General features: G+C 52.2%; 1 protein-coding gene and 1 long non-coding RNA gene across 3 annotated transcripts; both read left to right on the top strand.

Moving 5' to 3' along the window:
- Positions 1–5,043: 5,043 nt before the first annotated feature.
- Positions 5,044–8,823, top strand: Lypd5 (LY6/PLAUR domain containing 5). Of its 2 annotated transcripts, XM_052169500.1 has the most exons (5): positions 5,044–5,122; positions 5,208–5,336; positions 6,140–6,316; positions 6,600–6,746; positions 7,072–8,823. In XM_052169500.1, the coding sequence occupies exons 1-5, from the start codon at positions 5,077–5,079 to the stop codon at positions 7,329–7,331; spliced, it is 759 nt and encodes a 252-aa protein (XP_052025460.1). In that variant the 5' UTR covers positions 5,044–5,076; the 3' UTR covers positions 7,332–8,823. The 2 variants fall into 2 exon arrangements, with proteins under 2 accessions (XP_052025460.1, XP_052025457.1); XM_052169497.1 differs by having other exon boundaries at positions 5,044–5,336.
- An 858-nt stretch (positions 8,824–9,681) lies between these two features.
- LOC127683135 (uncharacterized) lies at positions 9,682–14,350 on the top strand. Its single transcript, XR_007977481.1, has 3 exons — positions 9,682–10,074; positions 12,062–12,115; positions 13,068–14,350. It is a non-coding gene; the product is annotated as an uncharacterized LOC127683135 (long non-coding RNA).
- Positions 14,351–24,929: the final 10,579 nt, after the last annotated feature.

Raw genomic sequence — 24,929 nt, 5'->3', positions numbered from 1 at the left:
AAGCCTCAGGGATCCTCCTGCCACTGGTGGTCCAGCACTGGACACGAGGTGCTGCTCTTGGCTTTTTACCAAGTGTGAGGATCCTAGAGGTCACACTTGCACGGCAGACACTTCATTGATCGGCCTACGTCCTCAGCCCAATGCTTTTTGTTTTCGTTTCAAGACAGAGGCTCCTGTAGCACAGCGCGGCTGGCTTCTGACCCGCTGTGTTCTGACGCTGCCTCCCTTGCCTCCACCCGGTGCTGGGATCACGAGCTGTGCCGCTCTGCCCAGCTCCCCCGTAACTCTTCTTCAGTGGCCCTGGTAGAGACGAAGGTGTGAGAACTGACAGACAGACATGGTGTCTGCCTTGTCAATCAAATCATTCCCCGCCCCCTGCCCTCGCTCGATCACTAATTCAGGAAATTTCTCAAACAGCCTTCTCGCTATCAAATCTCCATCAGTTTTAATTATAGGTATTGTGGGAGCAGGCGGTTTTCCATTTATTTAATAAGGGTTTATCAACACCATCTGTGGGCACATCCGGTCTGTTAGGGTGTCTCCTCCCCGCTGAGTTTGTCTGCGCGTCTTCATTTACATCTGTCCACAAAGGATTGTGTCTTCTTGTATCTCCTTTTAACTAAAAAACAAACAAACAAATAAAAAAACCGTATTCTCTGTGTGTGTGTGCGTGTGTGTGTGAGTGTGCAGGTGTTGCTTCTCCCTCCCACCACGTGGGCCTAGAAGATGGAACCCAGGCCATCAGGCACTTTTACCCACAAGAGCCATCTTGACGATTCTTCTGCATCTATTTTTGTTTTTGTAAGACAAGATCTCTTGTATCCCAGACTGGCCTCGGGGCCATCTTACCCAGTTTTATGCAGTGCTGGGGCTCGAACCCAGGACATTCCGGATGCTAGGCAAGCACTGAGTTACTTTGTCAACCTTCCTTTTAAATTTTGCTTGTTCTTGTTTGTTTTGAGATAGGGTCTCATACGGCTCAGGTCTCAGTAAGTAGGAAGGACGATCTTGAATATCTGATCCTCCCGTCTCTGCTTCCAAGCACTGGCTCGACTGGCCCGGATATCTGGTTTATGGAATGCTGGGGCTGGAACCCAGGCTTTATGTATGCTGGGCTAGGGCTCTACCAACTGAGCCACGCCCAGCCTGAAATTCTGCATCCTGTGGGTGGACGTCTTCTATTTCTCTCCCTCTCTTGTTGGCCATTCATTCATTCATTCATTCATTCTCCATTCGTTCATTTATTGTTACAGACAATAGATGCCCTGGATGCTGCAGAGGTGTTCCCAGTCCAACGGGAGAGAGAAACCACCGCCCATCCTACCTGATCAGAAGCGGCAGGCAGAGAGGGTAACGGGGAGATGCTGGGGGCTGAAGAGAGGCCGTGGAGTCAGCAGATGGGGTCAGAGATTCTGGAGAGAGAGGATGTCTGGGCGTCTCTTCCGGAGATTCAGCCTCAGAATTACAAACCCGTGTCTGCGTGGGTGCTGAGAGCTAGAGTAGTGGGTGGGGGTGGGAAAGGAGCAGGAACCGGGGTACCAAACACCGACAGTCACAGAATGCAGAAAGGATGATACCAACAGACCTGCAAAATACAAATCACCCCAAAGTCAAAGCCCCAGGCAGGCGCCTTAATGCCTTCCTGGGGGCCCAGGAGTCTGAGTCCCCGCCCCTCTTATTCCAGCAGCCCCACAATGATTACCTAGAAGGAGACAGCCCACGTGAAAGAGGGCGGAGGGGTGGGGTGGAGGATCCTGGAATCCTGGGCAGGCTGGGTGGCCAGGATGCCTGGGCATCAGCAGGGAAAACCAGCCTGACGGCAAGCCAGAGTGGAAGGAGCCGTCCTCAGGGTCAGATCTCAGCTCCACAGGCTGCCATGGCGATCCCGGGGGCCTTCCTGCTCTTCTTCCTCGGAAGCGCGCTCTGCCTGACAGGTACCTGCCTATGCTGAGCCCAACGGGCGGGCGGGCGGGCGGAAGAGCCTGAGCCAGGATTCCTGGTCTGGGGGAGAAGGGTTGGGCTTGGACCCCTGGGTCTGAGGAAGAGCTGGGTTATAGACTCCTGGGTCTGATGGAGGAGGGCTGGGGTATAGACTCCTGGGTCTGAGGGAGGAGGGCTGGGGTATAGACTCCTGGGTCTGAGGGAGGAGGGCTGGGGTATAGACTCCTGGGTCTGAGAGAGGAGGGCTGGGGTATAGACTCCTGGGTCTGAGAGAGGAGGGCTGGGGTATAGACTCCTGGGTCTGAGGGAGGAGGGCTGGGGTATAGACTCCTGGGTCTGAGGGAGGAGGGCTGGGCTATAGACTCCTGGGTCTGAGGGAGGAGGGCTGGGGTATAGACTCCTGGGTCTGAGGGAGGAGGGCTGGGGTATAGACTCCTGGATCTGAGGGAGGAGGGCTGGGTTTGGACCCCTGGGTCTGAGGGAGGAGGGCTGGGATCTAGACTCCTTGGTCTGGGGAAGGAGGGCTGGAACCTTGTTGTCTTGCCTCTTGGGATGGTGGAGACCATGGGGCTCCCATTCCCAACCCCTCTGCACCCCCACACTGTCATCTCCTCTGACACAGGTCTTCCTTTCTCTCCCTCCCACTCCCTCATTGAGGACATTTCTGGGGAGCAATCGGGGCTCTCCCCAGAGCTGGCAAGGACCTTAGCTCCATCTTTGAGCCCTCTTCTGCAGGACTCACTCACTTGAGTATGGATGGGCCGTGGAGGAAAAATTAGAAGCATATTAAGCAAGCCCTTCTTGCACAAGGCTTAGTTAGTGTGTATTTGTTCATCATTGGATGTAGTTTGGTATCTGTGTGTCCTCAGGTTGACAACTCTGTGCTTCTCTGCACCAGATTTCAGTATCTAAGAAGTGTGTGTGTGTGTGTGTGTGTGTGTGTGTGTGTGTGTGTATAGGTGCTTGATACCAAGCCTGGCAATCTAAGTTTGAGCCCCAGGACCCACATGGTAAAACTTGTCCTCCGACCGCCACATATGTTCTGGGGGTGTCACTCTCATCCCTCTACAACACAATAAATAAAATGCAGTCAGAAAGTCTTTGATTTTGAGACAGGATCTCACTGTTTAGCCTGGCTGGCCTGCAACTTTCAACGTAGACCAGGCTAGCCTCAAACTCACAGAGATCCACCTGTCTCTGCATCCTGAGTGCCGGGATTAAAGGCATGCACAACCATACTTGACAGCCACATGAAATTTTTAAATGTTTTTGCGTGCTGCAGGCTGTCACCCCAGCGCTCCACCAGCCTCAGCTGCACTGTGAGTTCCAGGCTAGCCTAGGCTACATAAGACTCTGTCTCAAAAACAAAAAGTTCTTTGACTGTCAGTTTCTCTCCTTCACTTCTTTTGGAAAAAAAGAAAAGAAAAAAAGATGTGTGTGTAACTTTCCACACACATGCCCACTGTCCCTGTGCTATCCCTGTGGCTTGCACGCCACATCTATTTGTCTTCTTTCTGCCTATTTATTTCCATGTTTCTAAATATCCTGTATCCATATATGACTTCTAAACTACTTTGATGAGGTCATTTGTTTTCCTCATTCTTTTTGCCGTGTGTGTGTGTGTGTGTGTGTGTCTGTGTGTTTGTGTGTGTGTATGTGTGTGTATGTTTGTGTATGTCTGTGTGTTTGTGTGTGCATGTGTGTGCATGTGTGTGCATTTGTGTGTATGTGTGTGCATTTGTGTGTATGTGTGTGTTTGTGTGTATGTGTGTGTATGTGTGTGTGTGTTTATGTGTGTGTGTTTGTGTGTTTTTGTGTGTATGTGCGTGTGTTTGTGTGTGTTTGTGTATGTTGTGTGTTTGTGTGTGTCTCTGTGTATGTTTGTGTGTGTATGTGTGTGTGTATGTGTATGTGTGTGTCTCTGTGTGTGTTTGTGTGTGTTTGTATGTTGTGTGTTTGTGTGTGTCTCTGTGTGTGTTTGTGTGTGTATGTGTGTGTATGTGTGTGTATATGTGTGTGTTTGTGTGTGTCTGTGTGTGTGTTTGTGTGTGTTTGTTTATGTTGTGTGTTTGTGTGTGTCTCTGTGTATGTTTGTGTGTGTATGTGTGTGTGTATGTGTATGTGTGTGTCTCTGTGTGTGTTTGTGTGTGTTTGTATGTTGTGTGTTTGTGTGTGTCTCTGTGTGTGTTTGTGTGTGTATGTGTGTGTCTGTGTGTGTGTTTGTGTGTGTCTGTATGTGTTGTATGTTTGTGTATGTGTGTGTATGTGTGCGTATGTGTGTGTTTGTGTGTGTCTGTATGTGTTGTATGTTTGTGTGTGTGTGTGTGTGTGTGTGTGTGTGTGTGTGTGTGTTGTGTAGGTACCTTCGTAGAGGTTGAAGCCAGGCATCTTCCTCTCTCTCTCTCTCTGCCAAGTCAAGGGAGGGAGGAAAGGTGGGTCTCATTTGAGCTCAGACTGTGCTGACTCGCTTGCTCTGGGGACCACCTCTGTCTGCCACCCTTACACTGGGTGACAGGTGGGCCACCACACCTGGGGTCTAATCCTAGCCCTCACACTCAGAGGACAAGCCTTAGGCTCCCACCCCACCCCAGCCAGCTCCCCGGCCTCCCCATTCCTAACTGCTCTCTCTTTTGTATGTGGTTTTCTCTCCCACCACTTTCAAGTTCTTAAAAAAAATGTGCTGCCAGGCAGGGCAGTGGTGGTGCACGCCTTTAATCCCAGCACTTGGGAGGCAGGGGCAGGGGGATTGATGAGAGTTCAAGGCCAGCCTGGTTTACAGGGTGAGTTCCAGGACAGCCAGGGCTACACAGAGAAACCCTGTCTCAAAAAAAAAAAAAAAAAAAAAAAAAAAGGCTGTGTGTGTGTGTGTGTGTGTGTGTGTGTGTGTGTGTCCGGGAGCTTGAACTCATGAAATAAGGCTTGGAGCCTAGCACCCTTGGCTGCTGGGCCATCCTGATCCGCATGCATTTAGTAGGTACAAACTTGTGCCAGCCCTTCTGGCTGGGTGTGTGTTACCCTACCCTCTTCCTGCCACAGGTGCAGATGTTGGGGGATGGGCGGGACAGGAAGCAATCACTCAAGCCTTTATGTAAATGGCTGAGGTCTTCCAGGACCTTGGTGGCGCCAGGCTCACCCATGGCCAACATTATTCTCTTGCGGTGGCATGGGACACCGCAGCTTGGTGTGTACCTGTCCCACTCTGCGCGGAGCCCTAGGTCCTGGGATAGCTCCCCCTGACCTGCTGACGCACCCCGCCCTTCTCCCAGGCTCCCACGCCCTGCAGTGCTACAGCTTCGAGCACACCTACTTCGGGCCCTTCGACCTCAGCGCCGTGAAGCTCCCCAGCGTCTCCTGTCCTCACGGCTGCTCTGAGGTGGTCTTGTCACTGGATACGGGTGAGGACCAGAGCGCAGCAAAGGGATCGCAGCCCGAGAGATAAAGAGGAGACAGGGAACAGAGGGATGGAGAAGAGAGAGGAAGAGAAACGTAGTCCATAGAAGAGGAGAGAGATAGGGGAAGGTGGAGAAACGTAGGGATGGAGGAGGAGGCAATGACTGGACGTGGAGGTCCACACTCAAGACCCCGGCACTCCGGAGTATCACACTCTGTGTATTTGTGGCCAGCCTGGGCTACAAGGCAAGACCTTGTCAGAGGAAAAGAGAGTCATGGTGGCACAAGTCTCTAATCCAAGCACTTGGAAGGTAGAGACAAGAGAATTACAAGTTCAAGGTCATCCTTGGCTACACAAGCTTTAGGCCAGCCTGAGCTACATAAGACCCCGTCTCAGAAAAATGAACAGGGCTGGAGAGATGGCTCGGTGGTTAATACCACTGGCTGCTCTTCCAGGGGACCCAGGTTTGGGTCCCAGCACTTGTACCATGGATCACAACCATCTGCAGAGGTGGGGATCGAACGCCCTCTTCTGGCCTCGTGCATCACACACAGGCAAATCGCTCTTACATATAAACTAAAACAAAGTCCTTTTAAATCAAGGAGAGGAGGAGAATTGGGAAGGGAAGGGAAGGGAAGGGAAGGGAAGGGAAGGGAAGGGAAGGGAAGGGAAGGGAAGGGAAGGGAAGGGAAGGGAAGGGAAGGGAAGGGAAGGGAAGGGAAGGATAGGAAGACAAAATGAAAAAGTCTCCGGATAGCAGAAGTAGGGAGGGAAGGCTCACTCCAGGCCTGGAACTCTCCCGCCCAGGTTACCGCAGCCTGGTGACAATGGTCCAGAAGGGATGCTGGACAGGCCCCACCACCGGCCCCATGCAGACCAACCAGGATGCTCTGCCTCCCGACTACGCGGTGGTCCGTGGTTGCGCCACTGACTACTGCAACACCGACCTCAAGACTCACGACGCCCTCCCCAACCTGAGCCAAGGTAAGCTCGGGGGCGTGGCTAGAGAGATGGGGGTGGTGCTAGAGAGGTTGGGGGCGGGACTGGAGAGGCCGGGGGCGGGGTGGAAGGAGTCTGGAATGCGGCTGGAGAGCTCCGGGCTGGAGACGCCAGGGGTGGGGCTGGAGGGAGCAGGGGCGTGGTCTCCGCTGAGCGGGGCTCTGACTGAAGGATGCCAGGCTCCACTTTGGCGTGAGCAGGTACACTGCGCAGCCTGCACTGCCAGACAGAAGCAAGGCTCTGAGCCGCATGTACTGTCTTCTCCAAGCGCCTAACCCACCGACGCTCAGTGGCACCGAGTGCTATGCCTGCTTGGGGACCCACCCTGAAGACTGTTCCCCTGAGAAATCCCGACGCGTCCAGTGCCACCAGGACCAGAGCGCCTGTTTTCAGGGCAACGGCCGGATGACCATTGGTGAGGGGCTGGGATGGTGGCGTGGCGCTGAAGGTTTAAGGGCAGAGGTACCGGAGAGGCATGGTTCTCTATGGTTTTGGTCTGAGGGAGGAGGCAAGACTGAGGTCTGAGGGAAGAGGTACGGTTCTAGTCTGAAGGAGACGAGTCTCTGATCTAAGGGGAAAGGCCTGTTGTAGCCTGAGGGGGGAGGCATGCATGTCAGGAAGGAGGCTTAGCTCTGGTCTGAGGGGGGAGGCTTGTCTGCACGGAAGGATGTGGTCCTGGTTCCAAAGAGACCTGAGATGTGTCAGGACCAAGGCCTGACCCCTCCTCACTGTCCACCCAGGCAACTTCTCGGTGCCCGTGTACATACGGACCTGCCACCGCCCCTCCTGCACCACCATGGGTACCACCAGCCCCTGGACGTCCATTGACCTGCAGGGTTACTGCTGCGAGGGTCACCTCTGCAACAGGGCCTCGGTGACACAGACCCTCCCTGGAGCCATGTCCTCGGCCCCTTCCCAAGCTCCCCGAATCCTGTCCCTGCTGATCGCCGCTCCGCTACTGGCCGTCGCTCTGGGGGCGTCCGTCGGGCTCCCTGCATAGACAGTGCCTCCAGGATCGTTCCGCATCTCATCACTCCAGCCCCGGGTGTGGGCTCCCTTAAAAATGACATGAAAATAAGAGCTGCACTCCTGTCCCTCCAGTCACAGCTCTCTTCCCTTCCCTTCTCTGTCCCTCCTTACTGCCACCAGCCCCACTTCTTGAAGCCCCATCTATCCAGGGCATTGAATGAGGTCCAGCCAGCTTTCAATAGTGCCATCCCCTGGTCACCAAGCCTTCAATACACAGCCTTCTGTGACCCCTCACAGCAAACCAAACCACTCACCTTAAAAACCCACTTCTAGCCGGGCGGTGGTGGCTCACGCCTTTAATCCCAGCACTTGGGAGGCAGAGGCAGGTGGATTTCTGAGTTCGAGGCCAGCCTGGTCTACAGAGTGAGTTCCAGGATAGCCAGGGCTACACAGAGAAACCCTGTCTCAAAAAAACCATACACACACACACACACTAAAAAAAAATCCACTTCTAGCAAGGATCATGGTAATCCCAACCTATCATCCCAGTACCCAAGAGGCTGAGGCAGGAGGATCACTACTTTAAGGCCAAGCTGGACAACACTGCAAGTTCAGGTACAGCCTGGACTACAATGTGATACCCTTTCAGGCACGGTGGCACACACCTTTTATCTCAGCGCCACAGAGGCAGAGACAGGTCTGAGTTTGAAGTCAGCTTGAACTACAAAGTGAATTCCAGGAAAGCCAAGACTACATAGGGAGACCCTGTTTCAAAAGAAAGAAGGGGGGGAGGGACACACACCCACCCACCACCTTTCAGTCTCTCTTTCTAAAGCAGAATTGAAATCTATAGTATAACTCTGCAGTCCTTCTTGGGCCTATCACCCTAACAGAAATTGGGTCATATGCTCCCCCAAACTATATAGACCAGAAGGGCAGTTCCTAATAACTACAAACTGGAAACAACCCAAATAAGTATGAATAGCCAAATGGAATGAGGAGTATGTAATCTAGCCACACAATGGAGTACTATGCAGCAGTGGAAAATGACAGCTGACAGTTGTCCGCAGTGGCCTTGAAAGAGTCTCACAAAAACAGTGTTGAGCAAAGTTGTTAAGACACACAGTAGAACAGGTCACGTGATTCCGTTCAAACAATGCATGAAAGTCGCTAACAGTTAGTGTGAGCAATTAGAAAAGAGAAGAGTGATTATCTTTTGGAATAAGTGCCCAGAAGAGGAACTATGGGGGCGTTTGGAGGTCTAGACATTGAGTTATGGGAGCTAAGATCTCAGCGATCCATTTTTGCTTTTTTACCCCCATTAAACTTTTTGTTGTTGTTTTGCTTTGAGAGAAAAGGTCTCACGTAGCTCAGGCTAGCCTCAACTCATTTGCATAACCTTGGATCATACTGAACTGATCCCCTCGACCTATCAGACAGATGCTGGGATTGCGTGTGGGACCCATCACACCCGCCTTTTCTCGTCTTTCCACGTGTATGTTATTTGCAGTAAAAAAGTTTTAAACGTGTACGAACTTTCTTGATGGGACAGGGGCAGGTGGAGGGGCTGCAAGGGGACAAAGCTGGCTCGTCTCTGGGGATTATCTCCTGGGCACACGGAACAGAGCAGAGGGAAGCCTGATCTCCGCGGCCTCACGGCAGCTTTGGGTGCTGGGCAGCGCATTCGACGCGAAGGATTGAGCCGGAGGAGGCGCCGTGAACCTGTGTACGCCCAACCACTGGGAAGCTGGCCTTGAATTCAAGGCCAGCAGAAGTAACCTCTCTGTGTCAAAATTTAAAAATACAAAGGGTTGGGAATCCCCCAGCAAGGGACTGGAGGCTTGGCTCAGTCCTGGGGGACTTGTCTAACATATGTGAGGCCCTGCATATCTCACCCCCAGCGGGAAAACCTTGCAAGTGTAAGAAAAAAAATGGCGAAGTGTTCCAATAGATGACCACAAATCAAAATTTAAAAGATACACCTATGACGAGGTAAGCCGAACTGTGTGGCGTTTAGTGTTTTCTGTTTCTGGGATAAAACTCTGATTAAAATCAGAGTGATTTGGGGAGGGAAAGGCTACTTTCATTTTCCAGCCATTCCATCAGGGCAAGGTACCGTCCACACCAAAGGGGAAGTCACGGAGGCAGGAGCAGGAGTAGGAGGCGGCTGGGCACCTGTCTCCGCCGTCAGACACGGAGGCAGGAGCAGGAGGCGGCTGGGCACCTGTCTCCGCCGTCAGACACGGAGCTGGAGCAGGAGGCGGCTGGGCACCTGTCTCCGCCGTCAGACACGGAGGGGAGCAGCGGCGCATGGCGCATGCCCAGTTCACTTCCTCCTTCCTGCGCTTAGGTCAGCCTTCCTGTCTCAGTTAAATCAACAGGGAGCCTCCCTCATAGGAGTGCCCAGAAGCCTGTCACCTGGGTGACTCGAGATTCTGACAAGTTGACATCACATCACACAGTGCATCAGAGGAGATGGACGGAGGCCAGGTCCTGAGGAATTAGGAGGATGCTAATTGCAGGAGGGAAGGCTCAGTGGGAGGGCCACCCCAGGCAAAGGGAGCAGTCTATGCAAAGGAGGCTCAAAGCATTCATTAGATGAGAACACGGGGCAGAGGCCAGAATCGGAAGAAACAGACAGACTGGAAGAGGCATCCAACAACCATTTGGAACCTGTTCTTCCGGGCTGGTGTGTCCCCGGCCGCGGCAATTAGTCAGACCCAGCCCCGCCCTTCTGATTCGGAAAGATACAGTCACAGACCTGGAAACTCACGGTTGGTGAAATTGGGGTGTGAGTCAACGGAGGGGGGGGGTGCACAACCCGTATCCGGGTACTCCAGGGGTGGAGGAAGACTATCAGGAGTTCCAGGTCTAAGTCTGGTACATAGTGTCTAGCCTGAGCTACATAAAACCTTGTCTCAAAACAAACAAAAAGAAAAAGAAAAGTGGAGTGTGCTCCAGTAAGGGGAGCGCAGAAAGGAACTGGGGGGACAGTTTTGATGGCACGGATGCCTGAGAAGACTCCTTTGTGACAAAACAGTAAGGGAGGAGGTTTTAGGGTTCGCAAGAGGGCTCAGTGACTAAAGGTGCTTGCCACAAAACCTGATCGCCTGGGTTCAATCCCTGGATCCCAAACAGTGGAAGGAGAGAACAGACTCCCTAAAGCTGTCCTCTGACCTCCACGCATGTAGCATGTCACATATGCACACGCTCACACTTGCACCATAAAAATAAACAAATGAACTTTTAAAAGTTGGGATGTGTTGATATATAAAGGTGAGGAAACTGAGCATGGAAAGGGTGGGTTGGGCCTGAAAGGCCTAGAATATTCCGTCTGAGTGAGATGTCCAAAAACCAGCGGGAGCCATGGATGGATTTATAGACAGAGGGGAGCATGACAAAAGCCAAGCTGTGAAACCCAAATAGAGACAGGAGACCAGACCAAAGTGGGGACAGAGGGCATCAAGGGTGACTCTCTTCCAAGTCTCCACAGTCAAGGGTTGCCTAATGAAGACCAGGGGGGAAAGGAAAAGCTGTGGGGTCAGAGCCAGCTGCCTTTGTTCTAAGACAGCATTCTCCTGTGGAGGTGGGGGAGGACCAGTGGGGAGGACCAGTGGGGAGGACCAGTGGGGAGGACCAGTGGGATGCAAACAGCCCTGCAGGGGAGCTGTATCCTCTCTGAGAGTGGCAGAGGCAGGGGATGCAAAATCAACTGTATTCTTACTTCAAAGATCTTTGTGTCTTTTTAAAAGTAATGGTGGCACACACCTTTAATGTCAACTCTGGGGAGGCAGAGGCAGACAGAATTCTCTGAGTTCAAGGCCAGCCTGGTCTACAGGGTGAGTTTCAGGACAGCCAGAGTTACCTAGAGAAGCCCTGTCTCAAAAACCAAGACAACAACAAACTACTGCACTGTACATTTAATTACAAAATAATTACGTGATTTCCCTTCCCTCTAGCCCCGCCCACCCCTTCCAGGTCCTTTCCAAGTTCGAGGGGCTCCTCCTCCCTCACCGCCCCTGTTATATGGTGAATACACAAGATCGATGGCCACTGCCGAGCCCACTCAGTGGTGCTGCCTGCGTCCCTGTGACGGCTCAGGCTCCCTCTCTGAGCCTTTGTAAATCGTCTGTGGCTCTTCTTCATGTAGAGCTGGGGGTCTCTGAGATCCCCCGGTCCGTGTTAGGTCGACTGCTGTTGGAATCGTTCGCGCAGGAATTGTTTTGCTCATGTTACTGAGCTTTGGCTGTCGCTTGAGACAAGGTTTCATGTGGCCCAGCGGAGGGTGACTTTGAACCCCTGATCCTCCCGCATCCACTTTCCCAGAGTGTGAATCTCTATGTGCTATGCGTTTTCTGTACACATGGTGTGTGAGTCATGAGAAATAGCATTGCCGGAACGATAGCAGAGGCTGGAGAGGTGGCTCAGCAGCTGAGGATCTGAGTCTCAGAGGGCCAAAGCTCCGCTCTGAGCACCCGCATCAGCTGGCAACCGCTTGAGCCGCCATCTCCATGGTGTCTGCTGCCCCCTTGTGGCCTTTTCAGGAACTACAAGCACGTGATCTCAGGTGAAAAGAAAGATACCTGTGATTCCCTGTTCAGTAGGGGAACCCTTAAGATCACCCACGAGCTTAAGGCAAGTCTAGGCTGCATGGCAAGACGTTATCTCAAACACAGAGAGAGTATCATGAGGTTGAGGCTAGCCCTAAGGACTTACTTTTTCATTTTAATTTTTACTTATGTTCATTTATTTACCTTGTAGGGTGGAGCGGCGCATGCACGCCGTGGTCTAAGGCCGAAGGACAATGTTTAAGAGGTAGAGAGTTGACTTTCTTTTTCCAATTTGTGGGTTCCAGGGGTCAGGCTTGCTGACAAGTGCCTTTACCTGCAGAAATATCTCACTCACTCCAAGCTACACACCTTCAAATGAATGAATGAAGACTGGAAAGATATTACAGTGGTAAAGTGGGGGTTTTTTTGGAAGCATAAGGACCTGAAGTACTTATATTTATGGGGGAGGGGAGAAAGGCCAGCCTGGTCTACAGAGCCAAGGCTACACAAATAAACCCTAATTCAGGAAACGTAGATGAATGAATGAATGAATAAATAAATAAATAAATAAATAAATAAATAAATAAATAAATAAAGTTGACTTGATGACACACATTTGTAATCTCAGCACTGTGGAGACAGAAACAGGCAAATTCAAGGAGGTTCAAGGCCAGGCAGACTAGCTGACCTGACGAATCCATGGGCAGTGCACGCCTCAAAAGATAAAACCTGGGCTGATGAAATGATTCCATGGGAAAAGGTTACTGCTATCAAACTTCAAGACCTACAAGAAAGAAGCAACTCCTGCAAGATGTACACACACACACACACGAAACTAAAATAGATGGCCATCAAGGAATAACACCCAAGTTTGATCTTTAGCCTCCACACACAGGATTACACATGTGAACACACACAATCACATACTCACACATAAGCTAACACATGTGCACATCTATACAATAAATGAATGGATGGAAGGATGAGTGGATGAAGAGTGGGGCTGGTGCTAATAACTGCTAAGACCTAAGGCGTTTTACTAAGACAGTGAGAATCCATGAGTCTTCCTGGAGTGGGATGGCACCGAGCCCCTCTGGACGCCAAGAAAGACCGGGCTAGATCAACACACACACAGCGTGTGTTCATAGATAGACAGGGGATAGACGGAGTGTTCACAGGGGCCTGTGCCTTTCTCACGCATGTCTGTCTTCCCGCAGGGACACGGTGCATCAATGTTGGCATCTAAGCAGGACCCTGTCCCTCCCCCAAGATGTTCCCACCCGCTCTGTTGTCCCAGGAGTGAAGTCCCAGAGTCAGGACCAAGGACAGAGCCGTCATTATCAGGACCACAGACAGTACCTCACCAGCTAGAGGAGTCAGGGCAAGTACTGGGGAAATGGAGACATGGCGTCCCTCCTTCCTGTAGGATGGTATGGAGTGAGCTGGTCGGAAGATCCAGTCAGTCTCACAGAGCGCGGGCATTCCTTTGACACGCATCTATGGAGTGCTGAGGCATCCGCTTGGTCGGTAGAGCACTCGCTTAGCATTTATGGGAAGGTGGACCCCATCCTCAGCGGCAGATAAACCGGATGTAACAGTGCGTGTCTGCGATCTCAACACTCGGAATGTGGAGGCAACAGGAGAAAGAGTTCAAGGTCAGCTTGGCTGCGTAGTAAGTTCAAGGCCAGCCTGGGACCCTGTCTCAGAAACAATTATGCAGCACGTTTCCAGTGCAGCAAACATTGTTTTGTACCATGTGGATAGCAAGGATCGTATCATTATCAAGTAGGCAAATGGGAACATAAGTTCACAGCGAGAGACAGACAGACAGACAGACAGACAGACACACAGCCTGGAGAGGTGGCTCTGTGGTTGGGAGAGCAGGCTGTTCTTGCAGAGGATCTGGCTTTCATTCCCAGCACCAACATAGCTGCTCACAACAGCCTGTAACTCCAGTTCTGGGGGGGGGGTCTGACGGCCTCTTCTGATCTCCGTGGGCACCAGGAACACTCGTGATGCACAGACATGCATGCAGACAAACACCCGTACATATAAAACAAACACAAACACTAAAAGGGAGGTAAGATCATTTTACTTTAGCATTGACCCCATGTAACGACAAGGCCTGTCTGAGAGGCAGGGTGACCAGAGTGGATGCTGTGTTAGTTCCTGTTTCCTTGGGATGGCACACCAGAGAGAATCACCTTGTGAGAAGGAAGATTAATTCTGCCTCTCGGTCCGTAATGGCGCAAGCATGGCAGAAAGCACGGTGGTAGCATTGGGATGCCTCTTCAGTTCTGAGTGGGTCGGACGACAGAGACAGAGGTGAACGACGGCTCTCTACGGGCTCCCCTCCCCCCAAGGTTGTTCGTTCGAGGCTCCCAGAGCACAAGTTATCCCTCGGGGTGCTTCTGTACCCTTCTCAGCCTGTCCTCTCTGAAAACACCGTTGTTACAGACAGTGGGTCTGCTTAGGGATATCTAGGGTCCTCTGGTCCAGGAAGGCACAGGTCCGGCTGAGATGACAGACAGAACAAACCACGCACAGACAGAGGCGGTTTGAACTGAATGTATTTTGGAGCCATAAGGCAAGGATTTTTATACAGGAAGAGTTGGTATTACCATTTCAAAAGATGTAGCCAGTGGGGCAGGCACAATTATCATAGCCATTTGGTACAAGGAAATGCAACATCAGGAACAAAGTTTCTCAAGAAACAGATACAGAGGATCAATTTACAGATGCCATCAAACTTCCTGATTAGAATACAAAGTCACTCATAGTTTACAGTAAACCTTCAAAGAGTTTGAAGTTTCTTATACCACCTGGATCTTAACAAGTTCTTGTGAGAAATCCTTATCTAACATTTAGCCTTTTATCTTGTGAAACAAAAAACTTCCTGAGTAAATCAATGCTTTCAGTACTGGAGTGCCCGAGCCATCCTCATATACATACGCACAGCCATAAAAACCTGCATGTAGTTGGAAGGTAGTAATTATGTAAACAACTGTGAGGCAAGGCACTGAAATTCTAAACCGGGGGTGAGTCGACTTCAAAGACCGGATTATCAGCCAGGCCTTAGGAATCCCCGGTGAGAAGAGAAAAGGAGGAAGTCAGGGCAGACTGCTACTTGGGAACTAAGGGCTCATCTTAAATAGCCAGAAAGTAAGAGAGTACAGTAAATTGCCAGGTGAGATTATCAGCTTCCACAGCTTCCAGAGAGTTCCGTTCTTCCCAGGAGACATTTTTTTCCGCCTCTGTCTGTAAAATATCATTTTTACAGGCATCACTGGGCCACCGCGACAACCGTCACACATACATGCACAGGTTACAGTTGAAATCGGCCACGATGGGCCAGCCAGATGGCTCAGGGGGTAAGGGCAAATGCTTCGAGAAGATCTGGGTTTGGTTCAAGGGCTCATGCAGTGGGAGGAGAGGGCTGGTGTCTCCGAGTTGGCAGTGACTGCCACAGCAGAGACTAGGCATGAAGAAGCGATCAAGGAAGATGGGATGCTGTGTGTAGCTTAGTGGCGGGCTGCTTGTCTAGCTTGCATAACATCCTAGATCCCGCCTCTAGCAGAGAGAGACAGCGAGAGACAGACGGACGGACGGACCGACAAACAGACAGATTATGTCTGAGCAGAGAGTTGAATACAATATAGAAATGAGTGACTCACAGTGGGAAGAACCTGACGCTTGCTAGGCCCACAAGGAATTTCTGTTTCCGCCCTCCCAGGTCTCAAAGCCACCACACTGCTAGAAAGCTTAAGCTCATCCCACAGAGAGGGACATCAGAGGGGAATCCAGATGTCGCGAGCAAGGAGATTGGAGGACACTCGTCCAACTCAAGAAGACAGGCACATGTCAAGAACCTGAGGCCAAAAAGAGTTTGGTGTTGTTTGTAGATCAGCGAAAATAAGCCAAGGGTTGTGGTGAGAGGAATTTTGACAGGAGGCAGCACACAGAGGCAGACGGGAAGAAGCAGGAACATGTAAGAGAAAAGCAGAGGTTGACCAAGAAAGACTGGGGCAAAAGAATATTGGCTGGGACCAGAGAAATGGCTAAGAGTTCACAGTGCTCTTGCAGAGGACCAGCGTTTGATGCCTTGAACCCACATCCAGTAGATTTCAATGGCCTCTGACTCCAGTGCTGTATGATCTGGGGCCCCCTTCTGGCCTCTTCTGGTACCTACACCCATGTGCACATACTCCTTCACAAACATACCCGGACTCTTCTGTTGGTTTCTCCTGGAGTCACTTAGAAGGCTGTATTCTGCCACCTGAATCTTTTGCTTACAATATCTGGACTCTCCTCCAATGTCCCTCTGTGTGAGACGATCTTAAGCTTTCTTGCGATGTGGTGGCTTTAACATCTGGGAGGACAGAAACAGGAATTCCTTGTGCTCTTAGCAAGCACCAAACTTTTCCCCACACAAGAAAAAAAAAAAACCAGTCAGATACAAAGAGGATAGCCAGACCATTGCCTGGCAGAAGAACTGAACAGTGATACAGCAAAGGAGACCTGGGTAGCAGTGACTCTGGGCCACAGGTGCTGAGCTGAGGGCTCTCATCCACCCCAAGCCACTCCGTGACATAAGAACCAGACCTCTCTACAGGGCTCAGAGGGACATCCTATTAGGGATGGCAGCTAGACTACAGGCAGGTCTGCCTCTAAACAACACTACTTGTGTGGAAATTTCCATGGAGAAACAAAGCCAGTGACATGCCAAGACCAGAGCCAGGGGTTTCACTTGGTGACACGTATCTTTAATGCCAGCACTTGCGAGGTAGAGGCATGCAGATCTCTGTGAGTTTGAGACCAGTTGGGGCTACATAGTGAGACACACCCCCCCATGTTGTGTGTGTGTGGGAGAGAGAGTGAGTGTGTGTGTGTGTGTGTGTGTGTGTAGTCAGATGTAATGTCATGTCTGTAGGAGGCAGATGTAGCAGTGCACACCAGATATTGCAGAGCTTATGAGAAGCTCAGGCAGAAGGATTGTGGCCTTTAAGGGATACAACAGAAAGCCCTGGCTCAAACACCCACAGGAAGGAGAGGCATGGGAGGGATGGGGTCTGCACATGCCTATAATCTATGTGACATCTGAAGATAGGAGGATCAGAAGTTCATAATTATCCTTGGCTACATGATGAGTTCAAGGCCAGTCTGAGCTACAGGAGAACTTATGTCCAAAACACTAGAAAAGGCCTGGTGAGGCGAATCATTGGCTAAGAGTACTTATTGGGGGCTGGAGAGATGGCTCCGCGGTTAAGAGCACTCACTGCTCTTCCAGAGGTCCTGAGTTCAATTCCCACCAACCACATGGTGGTTCACAACCATCCACAATGGGATCTGACGCCCTCTGCTGGTGTGTCTGAAGACAGCTACAGTGCACTTGTATAAACAAAATAAATAAATCTTTTTTTAAAAGAATATTTATTGATCTATCAGATATAGTGAGAATTTTGGTTTCTTTAAGTGCAGAAATGTTGTAGGGATGTGTTTTTATTTTAACCCCAGGCGTGGGATATGGGGCTGCTTCAATTTGTCGACAAAAGTTAACTACGGCCGGGCTGTGGTGACGCACGCCTGTAATCCCAGCACTTGGGAGGCAGAGGCAGGCGGTTCTACAGAGTGAGTTCCAGGACAGCCAGGGCTACACAGAGAAACCCTGTCTCGAAAAAAAAAAATTTAAAGAGTTAACTATGATTTGCCTTGTGTTCTGGTAGGGGCCAGCTCCAGACAGTTTCTGTAATTGTGCTATGTTTGGAATTCTGGGGACTCTTGAGTGGATATAAAAATACCAAAGCACTGAGAGAGGCTATTATAGCTACTGCTCCCCTGGCTGCTGCTGCTCCCCTGGCTGCTGCTGCTCCCCTGGCTGCTGCTGCTCCCCTGGCTGCTGCTGCTCCCCTGGCTGCTGCTGCTCCCCTGGCTGATGCTGCTCCCCTGGATGATGATGCTCCCCTGGATGATGCTGCTCCCCTGGATGATGCTGCTCCCCTGGATGCTGCTCCCCTGGCTGTAGCTGCTCCCCTGCCTGCTGCTCCCCTGGCTGCTGCAGCTCCCCTGGCTGCTGCTCCTCTGGCTATGCTGCTCCCCTGGATGATGCTGTTCCCATGGTTGCAGCTGCTCCCCTGGCTGTGGCTGCTCCCCTGACTGTGGCTGCTCCCCTGGCTGTGGCTGCTCCCCTGGCTGCTGCTCCCCTGACTGCTGCTGCTCCCATGGCTGCTGCTGCTCCCCTGGCTGCTGCTGCTCCCCTGGCTGCTGCTGCTCCCCTGGATACTGCTGCTCCCCTGGATGCTGCTCCTCTGGCTGCACTGCTCCCCTGGCTGCTGCTACTTCCCTGGCTGCGCTGCTCCCCTGGCTGCGGCTGCTCCCCTGGCTGCTGCTGCTCCCCTGGCTGCTGCTGCTCCCCTGACTGCAGCTGCTTCCCTGGCTGTGCTGCTCCCCTGGCTGCGGCTGCTCCCCTGGCTGCGGCTGCTCCCCTGGCTGCTGTTGCTCTCCTGGCTGCAGCTGCTCCCCTGGCTGCAGCTGCTCCCTTGGCTGCAGCTGCTCCCCTGGCTGCAGCTGCTCCCCTGGCTGCTGCTGCTCCCCTGGCTGTGGCTGCTCCCCTGGCTGCTTCTCCCCTAGCTGCGGCTGCTCCCCTGACTGCTGCTCCCCTGGCTGCAGCTGCTACCCTGTCTGCTGCTGATCCCCTGGATGGTGCTCCTCTGGCTGTGCTGCTCCCCTGGATGCTGCTGCTCCCCTGGCTGCAGCTGCTCCTCTGGCTGCAGTTGCTCCCCTGGCTGCTGCTGCTGCTCTTACTGGTTGCTGGTTGGAAGATATCCTAATAATGAATATCAAACCTGCCCAAGGAACTTGATGCCTCTAATCAGCAGGAAGCAGTCTAATGATATTGACACCCTCTTTCCCATCTAACCTTCTTTCTCTCCTACCTATGTTGGGGGGCTGGGTGGGATAGGGGTGAAGTAGGGTGGTAGAAAAAAAGGGAGCCCAGGAAGTAGCCAAAAGTCAAGTTGTAATCAGAGAACCAAAGATCCAATCTCAATACCTACACTGGGCAAATCACAATGCTGTAACTCTAACTCCAAGGAATCCAGCGCCCCCTTCTGGCCTCTGTGGAGAGGGGGGAGGGAGGGAGGGAGGGAGGGAGAGAGAGAAAGAGAGAGAGAGAGAGAGAGAGAGAGAGAGAGAGAGAGAGAGAGAGAGAGGAGGGAGGGAGGGAGGGAGGGAGAGAAGGGGGAAGGGAAGGAGGGAGGGAGGGAAGGAGGGAGGAAGGGAGGGAGGGAAGGAGGGGGAGAACACATACACACACATACCCAAATTTTAAAAGTTTTAATTTCATGCTCCTAAACGGAGCATACCTATAATATCCGTTTCTCCAGAGGTCCAGGGATCACTGTGGAAAGAGCATAAGCACTGCACATGTGAACTCACAGTGGTCACGACTGGAGGCGGATGTGGCAGTGCACACCAGACATTGCAGCACGTGTGAGCCTGAGATGGAAGGATTGTGGTTGTCAGGGATTTGTAGGAGAGCCCTGGCTCAAACACCCACAGGGAAGGGGGCGGGAGAGAACACACAGCTTGTCAGCACAAAAGAGAATAAATCCCAGCCTGAAGAGCAGAACTGAGCACAAAGTCCAGTACCCAGCAGAGGAGCTACTGACGGTTGTTAGCTGCTGGGGGAGGAAAGGTCTGAGAGGAGCGTCTGGTGTACCACCACGCTCCAGTGGAAGACCACACAACCGAGAGTTTCTGGACAACAGAAACAGGACTTGATGCTGAGGGTGTGGGAGAGACACTCACACAATTGGGTGGGAAGTGGGGGTGGGACTGGAAAGAGGGAGGGGTAAATATGATCCAAACATGTTAAACAGAATTTCAGCTGGGCATAGTGGTGCACACTCTTAATCCCAGCACTGGGGAGGCAGAGGCAGCTGGATCTCTGTGAGTTCGAGGCCAGCCTGGTCTACACAGAGAGTTCCAGGACAGCCAGGGCTATGTAGAGAGAGACCTTGTCTCCAAAAAAAAAAAAAAAGGTGAAAAACAAATAAACCAAAGAAGAAGTTTTGAAGTTTTGGAATGGGCAAACAGAAAGCCGGTGAGCTCGCTGGAATGTAAAGGCTCTTACTGCCAAGCCAGAGGACCTGAGTTTGACCCACGGGACGCATATGGGAGAAGGAGAGAACCATGCTCTGATCTCTCAGGAAAGCTGTCCGCTGACCGCCACACACTTGCTGTGGAGTGCGTGTACATGCCCGTGTACACCCCAAAACCAACCAGTCAGTAATGTATGTTGGGTTTTTTTGGTTGGTTGGTTGGTTGGTTGGTTGTTTTCCTGGCTGTCCTGGAACTTGTTCTGTGGACCAGGCTGGCCTCGAATTCACAGAGATCCACCGGCCGCTGTCTCCCAAGTTCTGGGATTAAAGATGTGTGCCGCCACCGCCCGGCATCAATGTATGCTTAAAATCAAGAACAGTATGGATTTGGGGAAGGGCAAACTATGGGGTAAAGGAGGACAGAAAGGAAGAAGAGGGAGGGAAAGAAGGGACGAGGCTGAACGCTGCAATGTAAAATACCAAATGCATGTGCTCAGAGACTAAGAGGAGGAGACAGGAGGAAATCTTGGAACGGGCAAAAACACCAGACACTAAGATGGATGGAATCTTGAGCGCTCTTTCCCACGGCCCGAAAGTGCCTCCAGGGCAGAGTTGTCTGTTTTGTTTCTCGTATTATCTCCTGCTCTTAGAACGATATCAGATATTCAGTAGGTGCACAATATATGTCTACAAGAAACTTCTGTTACAAAAACCACAGAGTGCCTGCAGTTTCCGAAATGACCACCAGGTGGGAGTCTTCCAAACCTTGCCGCCTCCGTGAGCCAAGTCGCAGAGCTGGCTTTAGTGTGCTGTGTGCTGTGCTGCCTGCCACCAGCCTCGGCCTTTCAGGGTGTCTTCCCTGGGGCTCAGCTTGCCAGTCTCAGCACATGCCCTGGGCAACAACTGACCTTTCCGCCTAAGACACCCTCTTCCCCTCTTCCCTTCAACACCAGCCAGTTAAACAACCCTTTGTCCTTGGCCCCTTCCGGCTGGGCCCCGAGGCTCCTGGGTCTCTTCCAGGCCCGGAGATAGGTCTGGGATAAAGGTGGGGCATCTGGGAAACCGCCAAAGAAATGTCCTGGGGATTTTGAATCAGCTCTTCCACTCTTCCTGGATAGAACTGTGGGACCTAGCCCCCTTCTCACCTTGAACCCAGGGCTCCAGGAGCCAGACTTCCCTTGGATCCAGGTCCAGGTGCCAGCCTCCTCCCTCAGACCCAAGAGTCTAAGCACCAACCTCCTCCCTCAGATCCAGGACTCCAGGCCCCAATCTTCCTCCTTCAGACCCAGGAGTGCAGGCCCAGACTTCTCATCTTAGAGCCAGGGGTCCAAGTGCCAGCCTCCTCCCTCAGGCCCCAGGGTCCAGACCCCAGCCCTCCTCCCTTAAACTAGCTCTGCACCCTGATTTTATGTTCTGCAGTCCTCTTACTCTTTCTCCAAAGACCCTGTCTCCCTCCTGCCCCCTCAGGGTTTCAGTACTGAACTCAAGGCTGACTCACAGGAAGCTTTGGGGCCTGAGTCACTCCCACCTCTTAGTTCAGCCCCTCCCAGGGCTGGAAAGAGTCAGAAAACGGGACTCTTTCAACTGCCTGTAGCTTCAGTATAGGGTTCAGTGTCCATTTCCCATGACCATTACTCAGGGGTGCCACGGGGGCATCTCCCACGTCCAAACGTCCCAGATATGCAGTTATCGTCAGGATATTTGGAGGCAAAATTTCTGTCCAATGTCCATGTCTGGATTTCAGATGTTTTCTTCACTTCTGTGTATTTTCTTTCTCTTAAATTTTTTGTGTTTTAGGGTCTATTTTTTGTTGTTTTGCTTTTTGTGCTACAGATAGGATCCAGAGCCTTAAGCTAGTGGTCTACCACTGAGCCACGCCCCCCAGCCCCTCCCTGGGGGATTCTAGGCAGGGGCTCTACCACGGAGCCACACCCCCAGCCCCTCACTGGGGGACCCTAGGCAGGGGCTCCACCACTGAGCCACGCCCCCAGCCCCTCACTGGGGGATTCTAGGCAGGGGCTCTACCACTGAGCCATGCCCCCAGCCCCTCACTGGGGAATTCTAGGCAGGGGCTCTACCGCTGAGCCACGCCCCCAGCCCCTCCCTGGGGGATTCTAGGCAGGGGCTCTACCACTGAGCCACGCCCCCAGCCCCTCACTGGGGGATTCTAGGCAGGGGCTCTACCGCTGAGCCACGCCCCCAGCCCCTCCCTGGGGGATTCTAGGCAGGGGCTCTACCACTGAGCCACGCCCCCAGCCCCTCACGGGGGGGGGGGGGGGGATTCTAGGCAGGGCTCTACCACTGAGCCACAACCTGAGCCTTTTTTTCTTTTTCTTTTTATTTCTTGAATACATTTTCTTTTTTTTTTTAAGATTTATTTATTTATTATATATAATACACTGTAGCTGTCTTCAGACACACCAGAAGAGGGCATCAGATCCCATTACAAATGTTTGTGAGCCACCGTGTGATTGCTGGGATTTGAACTCAGAACCTCTGGAAGAGCAGTCAGTGCTCTTAACTGCTGAGACATCTCTCCAGCCCCACACACACCCAGCTTTTTTTATTTATTTTTTTAACCTCCGCCTCCAAAACCTGTGTTGTGGTTTAGTTTCTTTCTTTTTTTTTTTTTTTTTTGTATTTTGTTTTTGTTTTTGTTTTTTGAGACAGGAAGTAACTCCACATCCTTGATTGGACTCAACCTCTTCATTACCATGACTCAGCCTCCAGTTTTCTGAAATTACAGATGTTTGATACCATACCTGATTCCTGGATACTCTGTGATTTCTCAGCCATTCTCTCTCTTTCTCTCTTTCTCTCTTTCTCTCTCTCTCTCCCTCCCCCCTTGATATTCGTCTCTGTGTACATTTCTCAGAAGTCCCTGAACTGGGGCCCAGAAGCTGTGCAGTCGAGTGCTTTGAGCTGCTCTTGGCTTTTGACTCATCTGTGGCCCTCGTCCGTTCCTGTACGTGGCCACACGGCTCTCAGCTCCTCTGTGCGGCTAAGATGGAGATGGAAGTAACCTGCTGTCTACACCTGTGCCGGTGATGCCAGACGGGGTGCAGGAGAGGGGGTGGGGGGAGAGAAGCAAATAGGCGAGGAGAGAATGAGACAGAAAAAGAAAGAACGGGAGCTCAGAGCCAGACAGAACTAGGCTGAAGAAAGCGGAAACAACAGAAGATGGTGACCACAGAAGAACGGAGGAGGCAGAAAAAGGAGAGTGAATGGAACAACACAGCAGGGATCACAGATAGAGACAGACAGACGGACAAGGGCCACAAAGGCAGAAAGAAGAAGAGATGGGGACACAGAGGACCGGAGAGGACTGGAAGCAGAAAGGACATTGAGACACCGGGCGAGTGCACAGAGATGGAGGCTAGAGACAGAAGCCATAGGAGAGAAACACAGACAGGAAAGATGAGGGGAAAAAGGCAAGACTGCGGGTGTGGCTCAGTGGTAGAGCTCCCGCCTAGAATCCACCAGTGAGGGGCTGGGGACGTGTCTCAGTGGTAGAGCCCCGCCTACAATCCCCCAGTGAGGGGCTGGGGGCGTGGCTCAGTGGTAGAGCCCCTGCCTGGAATCCCCCAGTGAGGGGCTGGGGACGTGTCTCAGTGGTAGAGCCCCGCCTACAATCCCCCAGTGAGGGGCTGGGGGCGTGGCTCAGTGGTAGAGCCCCTGCCTAGAATACCCTAGTGAGGGCCTGGGGGCGTGGCTCAGTGGTAGAGCCCCGCCTACAATCCCCCAGTGAGGGGCTGGGGGCGTGGCTCAGTGGTAGAGCCCCTGCCTAGAATCCCCCAGTGAGGGGCTGGAGGCGTGGCTCAGTGGTAGAGCCCCGCCTACAATCCCCCAGTGAGGGGCCCCAGTATGTCCCAGTGGTGAGCACACGTCTAGCACACAGACTACACTACGTTCCATTCCAATAGTGAAAAATAAAATAAAATGTCCATGAAGTCATAAAGCGAGGGAGATACTAATACAGAGTTGTGTGCAAGGCTGAGAGATGTCCCTGGGGAGGAGGACACAAGATGGCTCAGGTTCCAGGCAGCATGCAGGCAGGGATGCCTGGGTTGCAGCATGAGGAGTCCCGGACTGCAGCATTTTCTCCAAGTAGACACACGTGTGGTGTCCGGGTGTGACTGGGTGTGTCTCCATCCTTCTCCAGCCATGTGTCACTGAGTAGGATCATCATGTGTGCCATGGGGTGGGGCACCCCCACGGGGTGTGTTTCTGTCACTGGGCGTGTGTGTGTGTGTGTGTGTGTGTGTGTGTGTGGTTGGGAGTCTCCGGGTGTGTCTGTGTGGGCTGCTTTGGTGCCAGACTCATCTGTCCACGGGTATCTCATTTCCCTGTGGCTGGAGGGTGCATAGTCCTCAATGTCACGGGACACAGGGTGGGACAGACTTGTGACTGAGCGTTTCTCTGCGCCTGGGGACCGTGAGGTGAAGCACCATGTCACCAGATCCCTTCACGACCTGTCTTGGTGTCCCTGTTGTGTCTTGTGTGGTGCACGTGGGAACTCGTAAGGCCCTGGTACATGGTGTCTAGACTCATGTGTCTGCTTTGCTTTCTTCGTTGTGTGTCCCCGTTCGGATCTCTTTATCACACAACATCTCATTTCCAGAGTCACACGTTCACCCGTGTGCCTTTGTTCTGTCTCTCGTGAGGTGGTGTGTGTGTGCGTGTGTGTGCGCGCGCGCGCGTGTGCGTGTGTGTGTGTGTGTGTGTGTGTGTGCGCGCGCATGCGTGTGTGTGTGTGTGCATGCGTGCATGTGTGTGCATGCGTGCATGTGTGTGCATGCGTGCATGTGTGTGCATGCGTGCATGTGTGTGTGTGCATGCGTGCATGTGTGTGTGTGTGTGTTCTGTGTTGGAGTAAGGTGCACAGGGTGTGCTCATCTGTGGAGATCAGAGGTTGATATAAGGCTATCTTCCTCAATTGCTCTGCACCTTATATTTTCATGCACTGTGTGTGCACACCAC

This window comes from Apodemus sylvaticus, chromosome 1, assembly GCF_947179515.1.
Source record: "Apodemus sylvaticus chromosome 1, mApoSyl1.1, whole genome shotgun sequence".
NCBI lineage: Eukaryota > Metazoa > Chordata > Mammalia > Rodentia > Muridae > Apodemus > Apodemus sylvaticus.
This window is presented reverse-complemented; position numbering and strand designations above follow the sequence as displayed.